The 12,092-nt window shown below is 43.4% G+C and overlaps 2 protein-coding genes across 3 annotated transcripts in view; both read left to right on the forward strand.

Annotated features, from left to right (window-relative positions):
* The window catches only part of LOC110491690 (zinc finger protein 385C), a 138,693-nt gene extending 134,638 nt beyond the window's left edge, over positions 1-4,055 (forward strand). The window contains exon 11 of the mRNA XM_021565326.2: positions 2,030-4,055. Within this exon, the coding sequence (XP_021421001.2) occupies positions 2,030-2,266 (237 nt within the window). The 3' untranslated portion in view covers positions 2,267-4,055. The remainder of the gene's footprint in view (positions 1-2,029) is intronic.
* Positions 4,056-5,119: 1,064 nt separating this feature from the next.
* Positions 5,120-12,092, forward strand: part of LOC110491693 (zinc finger C2HC domain-containing protein 1B-like) — a 38,788-nt gene continuing 31,815 nt past the window's right edge. The window contains exons 1-3 of one of the 2 annotated variants that reach the window (XR_002468862.2): positions 5,120-6,694; positions 10,310-10,371; positions 10,627-12,082. Coding sequence is in view for 1 of the 2 variants with exons in the window: in XM_036946587.1 (XP_036802482.1) it covers positions 6,635-6,694 (60 nt within the window). In the remaining variant the exon portion in view is untranslated. Of the gene's footprint in view, positions 6,695-10,309; positions 10,372-10,626; positions 12,083-12,092 lie in introns of those variants that run through there. The other variant, XM_036946587.1, reaches the window with a different exon arrangement.

Below are 12,092 nucleotides of genomic sequence, written 5' to 3' on the forward strand. Positions count from 1 at the left end.
ATTTTCAACTATATTGTCGCTAAAACGGTTGCGTTAAATAGCAACTATGCCGACTCTGGTCTTGCCACGTCCGCTCTAGGCAACAGCTGGCAGATACAGTGCGGTTGGCTAGTCTACATGATGCGATTATTATGGATAAGATCAAGAATATTTATATCTGTCAAACGGCAGGCAAGCATCGATCATCATGTCACCAGAATAAGACCCTCGATATTTATTGGAAAGGAGCATCAAGATCACCATGCACTTTCACCACCCTGTGAAGTTCATCGGAACTTTTTTCATCAGTAGCCTAATAAACTGCATCGTTTCCTGAGTCATAGCGGGAAGACCACACACCATATCATCGCAAGACTCCCAAGTTTACTTCGATATGAAGGTTATTATATAAATATTTGGCGATGAAGGCATTTCCACTGCTGTTTCTCGCATAAATAATTTGACCGACAAAACAAGATCCCACCATGTCGAACGAACAAATGATCTGTCGACATTTATAAAATTGTACCGAAACTGTTTCCATCACAGCTGGTACCACAGAGCTTGAGGTGGCCGGTATTCAATCAATTGCAGATAGTGGGTTTTCCAAATATTGCTTTGAGAAGTTGAATTTGCACAACTGTATGTCCTGGATGGAGGGAGTTATGGAAAATCCATAACTATCAGGAAATTATTGAATACCAGACCAAGGTCAGCCACGCAATCTCCATAGACAAACAATGGCAGTAAAATGACCTTACTGAAGAGCTCAGTGACTTTCAACGTGGAACCGTCATAGGATGCCACCTTTCCGACAAGTCAGATCATCACATTTGTCTGCCCTACTAGAGCTGCTCCTGTCAACAGTAAGTGCTGCTATTGTGAAGTGGAAACGTTAGGCCACACAAGCTCACAGAACAGGACCGCCGAGTGCTGAAGTGCATGGTCTGTCCTCTGTTGCAACACTCACTACCGAGTTCCAAACTGCCTCTGGAAGCAACGTCAGCACAATAACTGTTCGTCAGGGAGCTTCATGAAATGGGTTTCTATGTCCGAGCAGCAGCACACAAGCCTAAGATCACCATGCGCAATGCCAGCCGATGTAAAGCTCGCCGCCATTGGACTCTAGAGCAGTGGAAATGCGTTCTCTGGAGCGATGAATCACGCTTCACCATCTGGCAGTCCGACGGACGAATCTGGGTTTGGTGAATGCCAGGAGAACGCTACCTGCCTCAATGCATAGAGCCAACTATGATGTTTGGTGGAGAAGCTATAAGGGTCTGGGGCTGTTTTTCATGTTTCTGGCTAGGCCCCTTAGTTCCAGTGAAGGGAAATGGTAACGCTACAGCATATGAGATTCTAGACGATTCTGTCCATACTGAAATGGTTTGTCGAGATCGGTTTGGAATAACTTGACTGGCCTGCACAGAACCCTGACCTCAACCCCATTGAACACCTTTGAAATTAATTGGATGCCGACTGCGAGCTAGGCCTAATCGCCCAACATCAGTGCCCGACCTCACTAATGCTCTTGTGACTGAATGGAAGTAAGTCCCCGCAGCAATGTTCCAACATTTAGTAGAAAGCATTGCCAGAAGAGTGGAGGCTGTTATAGCAGAAAAGGGGGGACTAACTCCGTATTAATGCCCATGATTTTGGAATGAGATGTTCGACGAGCAGGTGTCCACATACCCTTGGTAAGGTAGTGTATGTCTAATACCTGTGCCGAGGTTGATGTACACATTTTTGCCGGTACAATTGAACCAATATAATAGTACCAAAAGTATAAACTCCATGCTAAATCAAGCACACCTCAAAGAGGTATTTGACCCTGGGTTGTGTTCATTAAGCACCAAATGGAGGAACACAGACGGAAACTGGCTGGGACTACTTTGACTTGCCCAATAAAAAATGCAAATTTTTGTTTTCCATTGCAAATAGTTTCAAAACTTTTTTTTGTTGCGTGCGCTAATGAACTTGACCTGCATGTACGTTTGTTGAATAGCTGCTGCAGACTCATACTAAAAACCCTATGGTTCCTCTCTTCCAGACCAAACTGGCCCTGCAGAAGCAGCTGTCCAAGGCCCTGTCGGCAGGTTTCCTGGCCAGCCGCATGAACCCGGCCACCCTTTGCACCATGGCCTCCAATCCTCTGACCCTGCGGTGCCCCCCGGGGCCAGGCCATACACCCCTCATCCAGACCCCCCTGCTCAGCCCCGCGCTCTTCAGGCCCGCCCCGGGGCCCCTGAGGGCCACTCACACGCCCATTATCTTCTCGCCATACTAGCCGAGTTTGGACTAGCCTGGATCAAATTGGCATACATTTACATTTTAGTAGAGCAGACGATCTAGCCCAGCCTTTCTAGATGAAAAATAAGGACCTAAGTGGAGCTACTCTGAGGCCCTGTCCAGAAACAACCCTTTACCCTCCATCCTTGGCAGTTGTGCACAGTACAGTATATCATTTAATGATTAGATAGGTACTGTATGTAAGCAATATGGTTGGAGCTCCACTTTGACTTCTAATAGGCTAATTTGAATGTTCACACTATCGCTGAAACCCATCAAATCCTTTCAGATCTTCACAAGTGCACAGAGGTTAAGGGTTGATTTTGTACAGGGCCTAAAATGTTTCTATGCAGCCAATGAGAGCAGAGCAGCGTGCCACCAAGTCCAACATGCAAAACCGCTTACTGGCTACGGTGCTACACACTGGAGAACCAGAGATGGCCGTGGCGTTTCAGCCACAAAATTGTTGCCCCTCTCTCCCGTTGGCTCTCTGACGACTGTCGACTGCATGCTCCAACGTGGTCTGGAGGACCCTCTTTGAAGCCATAGCGATGAACGATCAAGTTGTATTTGTTTTGTGCTATTTATTAGATGACGATAGAGAAGTAGGCCTATATTTATGTCACGTATAGTGTCTGTTGCCGATGTCCCCTCGCTTTAGGATTTTCCAAACAGTTTCACTCTGGGAGTAGGCCTACACTGTCAGATTTCCCTTGTCCAGTATTAGTCCAGCACCTTTTTGTCAAGGATACTGTTTTATTTGTGTTGTGCTTTCAGCTAAGGTACTTTTCAACTAACACTTTCATTGAAACCCAGTATTAAATCCCAAAAGAGCAAACCTAGCTAGGTAGAGCCTCCACTGGCCGCCAATGTATCACTCTCTCTCTCTCTCTCTCTCTCTCTCTCTCTCTGTCTGTCTCTCTTGTCTCTGTCTGTCTGTACTTCTGTTTTCTAAAGCCTTGTTGATGTTGGCCAACCTAAATAAAACAGGTTTGGTTTGCTAGGTTGCAGCCGGTATCCACCGCATTCACGGTAAATGCTGCATACTGTATGTCGGCTCAAACAGAAAGGACTTTCAAATGTCAATTCGCTATAACGCGGATCTACCTAAACGGTTTGAATCCTGGCTTTGGTCTGGGAACATGATGCCGAGTCCAAGCAACCACAGACCCATCAGACAACACATTATTAGTAATTCTGTGTGGCTCAGGCAACGGCATGGTCATGTGTTCAATTCTTGCAGGGAACACATACACGTACTAAAGAATGTATGCACTCACTATACTTCAAGTCGCTCTGGATAAATGATGTATACCCTGCTCTCAGCATTTGACAGAGAAAGATACATAAAATGTAGCTGGTCCCAGATCTCTATATGCTTTCAAGATATTCAGAGGAGCTGGCTCAAGCAGATCTGAAGTCAGGTTAACATTGATGGGTATAAGAAGGTATCGATGGGGTAAGGGTTACTCTCTCTCGTGCTCTTTATTTTTCCTCTTTCTCCCTTTCTTCCCTGTGTAAAAAGCAGTATTAGTAGAATATTTTACTTCAGGGAAACAAGACTAAAGAGACAGAGAGAAGGGGGAGGGAGAAAGAGAGTGAGAGAGGCCTGCGTTCAAAACACCCATAATCTGGGGCTTATTCAGGAGGGTGCAACGTCACAGAACATTTATCATTTAGCATAGAAGTACAGTACCAGTCAAAAGTTTGGACACACCTACTCATTCAATGGTTTTTCTTTATTTTTTACTATTTTCTACATTGTAGAATAATAGTGAAGACATCAAAACTATGAAATAACATATGGATTCATGTAGCAACCAAAACAGTAGCCACCCTTTGCCTTGATGACAGCTTTGCACACTCTTGACATTCTCTCAGCCAGCTTCACCTGGTTGAGAGTTCCCACAAATGCAGAGCACTTGTTGGCTGCTTTTCCTTCACTCTGCGTTCCAACTCATCCCAAACCTTCTCAATTGGGTTGAGGTCGGGTGATTGTGGAGGCCAGGTCATCTGATGCAACACTCCATCACTCTCCATCTTGGTCAAATAGCTCGCACACAGCTTGTAGGTGTGTTGGGTTATTGTTCTGTTGACAAACAAATGATAGTCCCACTAAGCGCAAACCAGATGGGATGGCGTATCGCTGCAGAAGGCTGTGGTAGCCATGCTGGTTAAGTGTGCCTTGAATTCTAAATAAATCACAGACAGTGTCACCAGCAAAGCACCATCACACCTCCTCCTCAATACTTCACGGTGGGAACCACACATGCAGAGATCATCCGTTCATCTACTCCGCGTCTCACAAAGACACGGCGGTTGGAACCACAAATCTCAAATTTGGATTCATCAGACTAAAGGACAGATTTCCACTGGTCTAATGTCCATTGCTCATGTTTCTTGGCCCAAGCAAGTCTCTTCTTATTATTGGTGTAGTAGTGGTGTAGTAGCTTTAGTAGTGGTTTCTTTGCAGCAATTCTACCATGAAGGACTGATTCACGCAGTCTCCTCTGAACAGTTGATGTTGAGATGTGTCTGTTACTTGAACTCTGTGAAGCATTTATTTGGGCTGCAATTTCTGAGGCTGGTAACTCTAATGAACTTTTCCTCTGTAGCAGAGGTTACTCTGCGTATTCCTTTCCTGTGTCGGACCTCTTGAGAGGACCGCTTGATGGTTTTTACGACTGCACTTCAATAAACTTTTAAAGTTCTTGAAATGTTCCGTATTGACTGACCATCATGTCTTAAAGTAATGATGGACTGTTGTTTCTCTTTGCTTATTTGAGCTGTTCTTGCCATAATATGGACTTGGTCTTTTACCAAATATGTCTATCTTCTGTATACCACCACTACCATGTCATACAATTGATTGGCTCAAACGCATTAAGAAGGAAAGAAATTCCACAAATGAACTTTTAACAAGGTACACCTGTTAATTGAAATGCATTCCAGGTGACTACCTCATGAAGGTGTTTGAGATAATTCCAAGAGTGTGTCAGGCTGTCATCAAGGCAAAAGGTACTGTAGCTACTTTGAAGAATCTGAAATATATTTTGATTTAACACATATTTGGCTACTACATGATTCCATGTGTTATTTCATAGTTTGATGTCTTCACTATTATTCTACAATGTAGAAAATAGTAAAAATAAAGAAAAACCCGTGAATGAGTAGGTGAGTCCAAACTTTTGGCTGGTACTGTATATCACATAGATAGGCAGTCCTCTTTGTCATAGAGAATAAGAAATCCCACTCTATACGGTGCATTTCGATCTGCAAAGTTCTGAAACGTTTCACTCTTTTGAACAATCTCCAGATGCCACCAAGCACACTGTTTATGGGAGTCTGAAGTACAGGAGCTCCTCTTTAACAAGTGGGAATCATGTCCTGATGCTTTAGCCTGATAATGTGTAGTATGAGGACTTCATTAATTCCTGAGGAAGCTGGTAAGTGTTTTCACAAAAGGGGACTATTGAAGATGTAACACCGCTGTAGTTTTAAGCCCCTGCTAACCCTCAGTTTTGTGTCCTTTGTTCTAACTGCTTGTGCTGAAATATTGCAATATTACGTCATTTTAAAGTTGTATTTAAGTGTCATCCAGTGGACTACATGGGTAGCTTCATTTTCCATCCATTGCAATAATGTAAATTGGTATTCATAAAGAACATGTCGATATGATGTCTGTATCATTGTACATGACCTTATGAAGAATACAGATTTTTCATAGAAATGTATCTCCTGTGTTACCTTACTCTACAGTGCCTCTTGTTGTTATACTGGCGCACAATTGTAAGGATACAATTATTCTCTGGCTGTGACAGACCAATCATGCCCTCTGCTGGCCTTGCCCTCTCCTGACATCTTGAGTTCACACAGAACCAGGAAGTCACCGACAACAGAATACAAGCCACTCCCTCCTACTCCTCAGAAAACTAAACGTATCTCTGGTTCTCTTGCTATGTTTGTTAGTGTGTGCATCAAAATGGCAGAGGCCATGGACTCAATCAGTTGTCTGAGCTGTCTGGGTCTACTGAAGGATCCAGTGACTACTCCCTGTGGACACAGCTACTGTATTGACTGTGTTAAGTTCTGCCCCCAGTGCAGACCTTTATCCCAAGGCCTGTTCTAAAGAGAAACACTATGTTTTCTGAGGTCACCAGAAACAGAAGAAGACAGGAGTCCAAGCTGCTCTCCCTTCTCTGTCCTTTGCTGGACCTGGAGATTTGGAGAGCTGGGAGAAAAATAAAAGCTGTGATGTCCTGCCTGGTCTCTTAATGTGAGACTCACCTCCAGCCTTACAATGAAGTAGATCCATTAAAGAAGCACAAGCTAGTCAAAGCCTCCACACAACTACTGGAGGTTTTTAATGGATGAACATAAAAGCCATGAGACAGATACAGCTACAGCAGAAAGGACTGAGAAACCGGTAAGGATGGGAACTCCACAGTTACATTTGCAGTCGGATGTTTAAATACACCTTAGCCAAATACATTTAAACTCAGTTATTTCACAATTCCTGACATTTAATCCTAGTAAAAAATCCCTGTCTTAGGTCAGTTAGGATCACCACTTTATTTTAAGAATGTAAAATGTCAGAATAATTGTAGAGAGAATGATTTATTGCAGCTTTTATTTCTTTCATCACATTCCCAGTGGGTCAGAAGTTTACATACACTCAACTAGTATTTGGTAGCATTGCCTTTAAATTGTTTACCTTGGGCAAATGTTTTGGGTAGCCTTCCACAAGCTTCCCACAATAAGTTGGGTGCATTTTGGCCCATTCCTCCTGACAGAGCTGGTGTAACTGAGTCAGGTTTGTCGGCCTCCTTGCTTGCACACGCTTTTTCAGTTCTGCCCACAAATTTTCTATAGGATTGGGGTCAGGGCTTTGTGATGGCTTCTCCAATACCTTGACTTTGTTGTCCTTAAGCCATTTTGCCACAACATTGGAAGTATGCTTGGGGTCATTGTCCATTTGGAAAATCCATTTGCAACCAAGCTTTAACTTCCTGACTGATGTTGCTTCAATATAACCACATCATTTTCCTACCTCATGATGCCATCTATTTTGTGAAGTGCACCAGTCCCTCCTGCAGCAAAGCACCCCCACAACATGATGCTGCCACCCCCGTGCTTTAGAGTTGGAATTGTGTTCTTCGGCTTGCAAGCCTCCCCCTTTTTCCTCCAAATATAACAATGGTCATTATGGCCAAACAGTTCTATTTTTGTTTCATTAGACCAGAGGACATTTCTCCAAAAAGTACAATCTGTGCAGTTGCAAACCGGAGTCTGGCTTTTTTATGGTGGTTTTGGAGCAGTGGCTTCTTCCTTGCTGAGCGGCCTTTCAGGTTATCAAATCAAATCAAATCAAATGTATTTATATAGCCCTTCGTACATCAGCTGATATCTCAAAGTGCTGTACATAAACCCAGCCTAAAACCCCAAACAGCAAGCAATGCAGGTGTAGAAGCACGGAGGTTATGTTGATGTAGAACTCGCTTTACTGTGGATATAGATACTTTTGTACTTGTTTCCTCCAGCATCTTCACAAGGTCCTTTGCTGTTGTTCTAGGATTGCTTGGCACTTTTTAAACCAAAGTACGTTAATCTCTAGGAGACAGAACGCGTCTCCTTCCTGAGCGGTATGACGGCAGCATGGTCCCATTGTGTTAATACTTGCGTACTATTGTTTGTACAGATGAACGTGGTACCTTCATGCATTTGGAAATTGCTCCCAAGGATGAACCAGACTTGTGGAGGTCTACAATTTTTTTTCTGATGTCTTGGCTGATTTCTTTTGATTTTCCCATGATGTCAAGCAAAGAGGCACTGAGTTTGAAGGTAGGCCTTGAAATACATCCACAGGTACACCTCCAATTGACTCAAATTATGTCAATTAATTTGAAGCTTCTGAAGCCATGACTTAATTTTCTAGAATTTCCCAAGCTGTTTAAAGGCACAGTCAATTTAGTGCATGTAAACTTCTGACCCACTGGAATTGTGATACAGTGAAATAATCTGTCTGTAAACAATTGTTGTAAAAAAATACTTGTGTGGTGCACAAAGTAGATGTCCTAATCGGCTTGCCAAAACTATAGTTTGTTAACAAGAAATGTGTGGAGTGGTTAAAAACAAGTTTGAATGACTCCAACCTAAGTGTATGTAAACTTCCGACTTCAACTGTAATATGAGGAAGAATTTTAGTCCAAGGGGATATAACTGAAAGAGAAAGAAAAATCTGTCAATGCTCAGAAATGTCAATGTACACACAACCAATCAAATCAAATTGTATTTGTCACATGCACCAAATACAACAGGTGTACCATAAATGCTTACTTACAAGCCCTTAACCAACAATGCAGTTCTAAGAAAATAGTTAAAAAATATTTACTAAACAAACTAAAGTAAAATAAAAAAACAATAACGAGGCTATATAAACTCTCTCACTCACTCCTCTCACTGTCAACTAAGTTTATTTTCAGCAAACTTAACATGTGTAAATATTTATATGAACATAACAAGATTCAACAACAGACATAAACTGAACAAGTTCCTCACAGTACGGACATTGCAATGTATTGCCCTAGACTTGGAACTCCGGTACCACTTGCCATGCGGTAGCAGAGAGTAAAGTATATGACTTGGGTGACTGGAGTCTGACCAATTTTTGGGCCTTTCTCTGCTTAGTATATAGGTCCTGGATGGCAGGAAGCTTGGCCCCAATGATGTGCCAGGCCATACGCACTACCCTCTGTAGCGCCTTGTGGTCGGATGCCGAGCGTTTGCCATACTAGGCAGTGATGCAACCGGTTAGGATGCTCTCGATGGTGCAGCTGTAGGATCTTTAGAGGAGCTGAGGACCCATGGCAAATCCTTTCAGTGTCCTGAAGGGGAATAGGTTTTGTCATGCCCTCTTTACTACTGTCTTGGTAGGCTTGGTCCATGTTAGTTTGTTGGTGATGTGGACACCAAGAAACTCGCTCCTCTTTTTCCTGTAGTCCACAATCCTCTCCTTTGTCTTGCTCACATTGAGATAGAGGTTGTTGTCCTGGCAGCATACTGCCAGGTCTCTGATCACCTCCCTATAGGCTGTCTCATTGTTGTCGGTGATCAGGCCTACCACTGTTGTGTCATCAGCAAACTTAATTATGGTGTTGGAATCGTGCTTGGCCACACAGTTGTGGGTGAACAGGGAGTAGAGGAGAGGTCTAAGCACGCACCCCTGAGGAGCCCTCGTGTTGAGGATCAGCGTGGCAGATGTGTTTTTGCCTTCCCTCACCACCTAGGGGCAGCCCATCAGGAAGTCCAGGATCCAGTTGCAGAGGGAGCTGTTTACTCCCAGGATCCTTATCTTAGTAATGAGCTTTGAAGACACTATCGTGTTGAACGCTAAACTGTAGTCCGTGAACAGCATTCTCACATAGGTGTTCCTTTTGTCTAGGTGGGAAATGGCAGTGTGAAGTGCGATTGAGATTGCAGCATCTGTGGATCTGTAGGGGCGGTATGGGAGTGAGTCTAGGGTTTCCGTGATGATGGTGTTGATGTGAGCCATGACCAGCCTTTCAAAGCACTTCATGGCTACCGTCATGAGTGCTACAGAGCGGTAGACATTTAGGCAGGTTAACTTCCCTTTCCTGGGCACATGGACTATGGTGCGCTGCTTGAAACATGTCGGTATTACAGACTCAGTCAGGGACAGGTTGGAAATGTAAGTGAAGACACTTGCCAGTTGGTCCACGCATGCTCTGAGTACACATCCTGGTTATCCGTCTGGCCCCGCAGCCTTGAGTGTTGACCTGTTTTAAAGGTCTTGCTCACATCTGCTACGGGGAGAGTGATCACACAGTCGTCCTGAACAGCTGGTACTTTCATGGATACTTCAGTGTTGCTTACCTTGAAGCGAGCATAAAATTCATTTAGTCCGTCTGGTAGGCTCGCGTCACTTTTAAAGAGAGTAGATGTTCAAAAAGTGTTGGGAAAATGAGTCTGTTTATGAAATGGAGTAGTTTGCCTTGTGAACTGAGTCTGTCCTTCTCCATAGTGACCTCATTTTAGATTGAACACCTTGCTGAGCCCAAGACCAGAGAGGAGTTAAAACAAAATGTGAGTAAACAGGCAAACACAAACAGATCGGTTTGGAGTATTTGGAATAAATATAACAAAAAACATTATCAAACAAACAAACAGAAGTGCATGACACACACACACACACACACACACACACATAAAAGCATACATACAAGCGTAGACATGCATGCACACACACAAAAACATAAACAGGCGTGCATACATGTGCGTACACACGCCTATGAACACGTACGCAAACATTGTCGCTCACTTTATTTTTCATCTTCTTAGACTCTTGCCAGCTGACATTGGATCCCAATACAGCACACACTAGCCTGTGTCTGTTCGATGGAGAACAGTAATGTTGCCAGGAGAGATTAGGCCCAGTCCTGTCCGAACCATCCAGACGGATATCCCTCCTACCAACAGGTGCTGTGTAGAGACTGTCTCTCTGGAACTTGCTACTGGAAGGTAGAGTGGAGCGGGGAAGGGGTTCATGTAGCTGTCTCGTATATAAACGGATCAGCACAAAAGAAGATAGTAATGAGTGTGTGCTTGGGAGGTAATGATCGATCCTGGAGGTTATACAGCTCTTCATTCAGCCGCTGTTTCATCCACAGTAATAACAGGACTGATATCCCTGTCCCCTGCTCCTCCAGAATAGGGGTGTACCTGGACCATGTGGCAGGAACAGTGTCCTTCTACAGCATCTCTGACACAGTGACCCTCCTCCACAGAGTCCAGACCACATTCACTAAGTCCTTCTATCCTGGATTCTTTGTTCGCGTTGGAAATCCTGTGGAGATACTGACACCTGCTCAGTGATAAAGCTGTAGTCTGCTGGTACCATTGTTGTGAGCTTTAGAGAATGATTTGGGATTGCAGATATCAGAGTACAGTACTCATAGAAAAAAAGGTGCTATATAGAACCTAAAAGGGTTCTTCGGCTGTCCCCATAGGAGAACCCTTTGAAGAACCTTTTTGGGCTCCATATAGAATCCTTTCCACAGAGGTTTCCACAACTCAAAAGGCTCCTACCTGGAACCAAAAAGGGTTATCCTATGGGGACACCCGAATAACCCTTTTGGAACCCTTTTTTTCTACGAGTGCATAATAAATGTGCTTCATTTGCATATACAGAGGTGTAATTAAAACCGAGTGTAACAGACTGAGCCTTTGGTTCTCGAATGAACGTCAACGCGTAATGATGAGACACGCGTACACGTCAATGGTGGAAGTTTGATTGCCAGATGAAAGGGACCAATCATCATTGAGCTTAGTTGAGTCAGTCCGGGAGCGGAACACCGCTGAACAGTTCAAGGGGAGTCATTTGTAGTTGATCATTAAAGTATTTTGACTTAGTTGTTGCACTATATTTTGCACTATAACTGAAAAGTGTGTATTTGGAAAACTTGGTATGGAAGATAGTGAGACTCGTGCACCACATACACCTATAGACAATTTTGGTCTCTGTGGTTTATGTTTGCTGAATAATATTCACAATGTTACTTGTACCACATGCAACAACTTAATCAAAAGTCAAATAAATTGTACTTGCAAGGATACACTACCGCTTGTTTTTCATTTAGGATCATCATCCCAGTGTTTTCAATGAGGACATACAACAATTGTGAATCAAATTAGCTTTTATTAAAGTATTAGTGGTTAGGGAATGAGTCATTACATGGTACAGATTTCATATGCATTATTTAACCAACATGAAAAAGAGATGGGGGGGGGGGGGGGGGTTAAACTTA

This window comes from Oncorhynchus mykiss, chromosome 16, assembly GCF_013265735.2.
Source record: "Oncorhynchus mykiss isolate Arlee chromosome 16, USDA_OmykA_1.1, whole genome shotgun sequence".
NCBI lineage: Eukaryota > Metazoa > Chordata > Actinopteri > Salmoniformes > Salmonidae > Oncorhynchus > Oncorhynchus mykiss.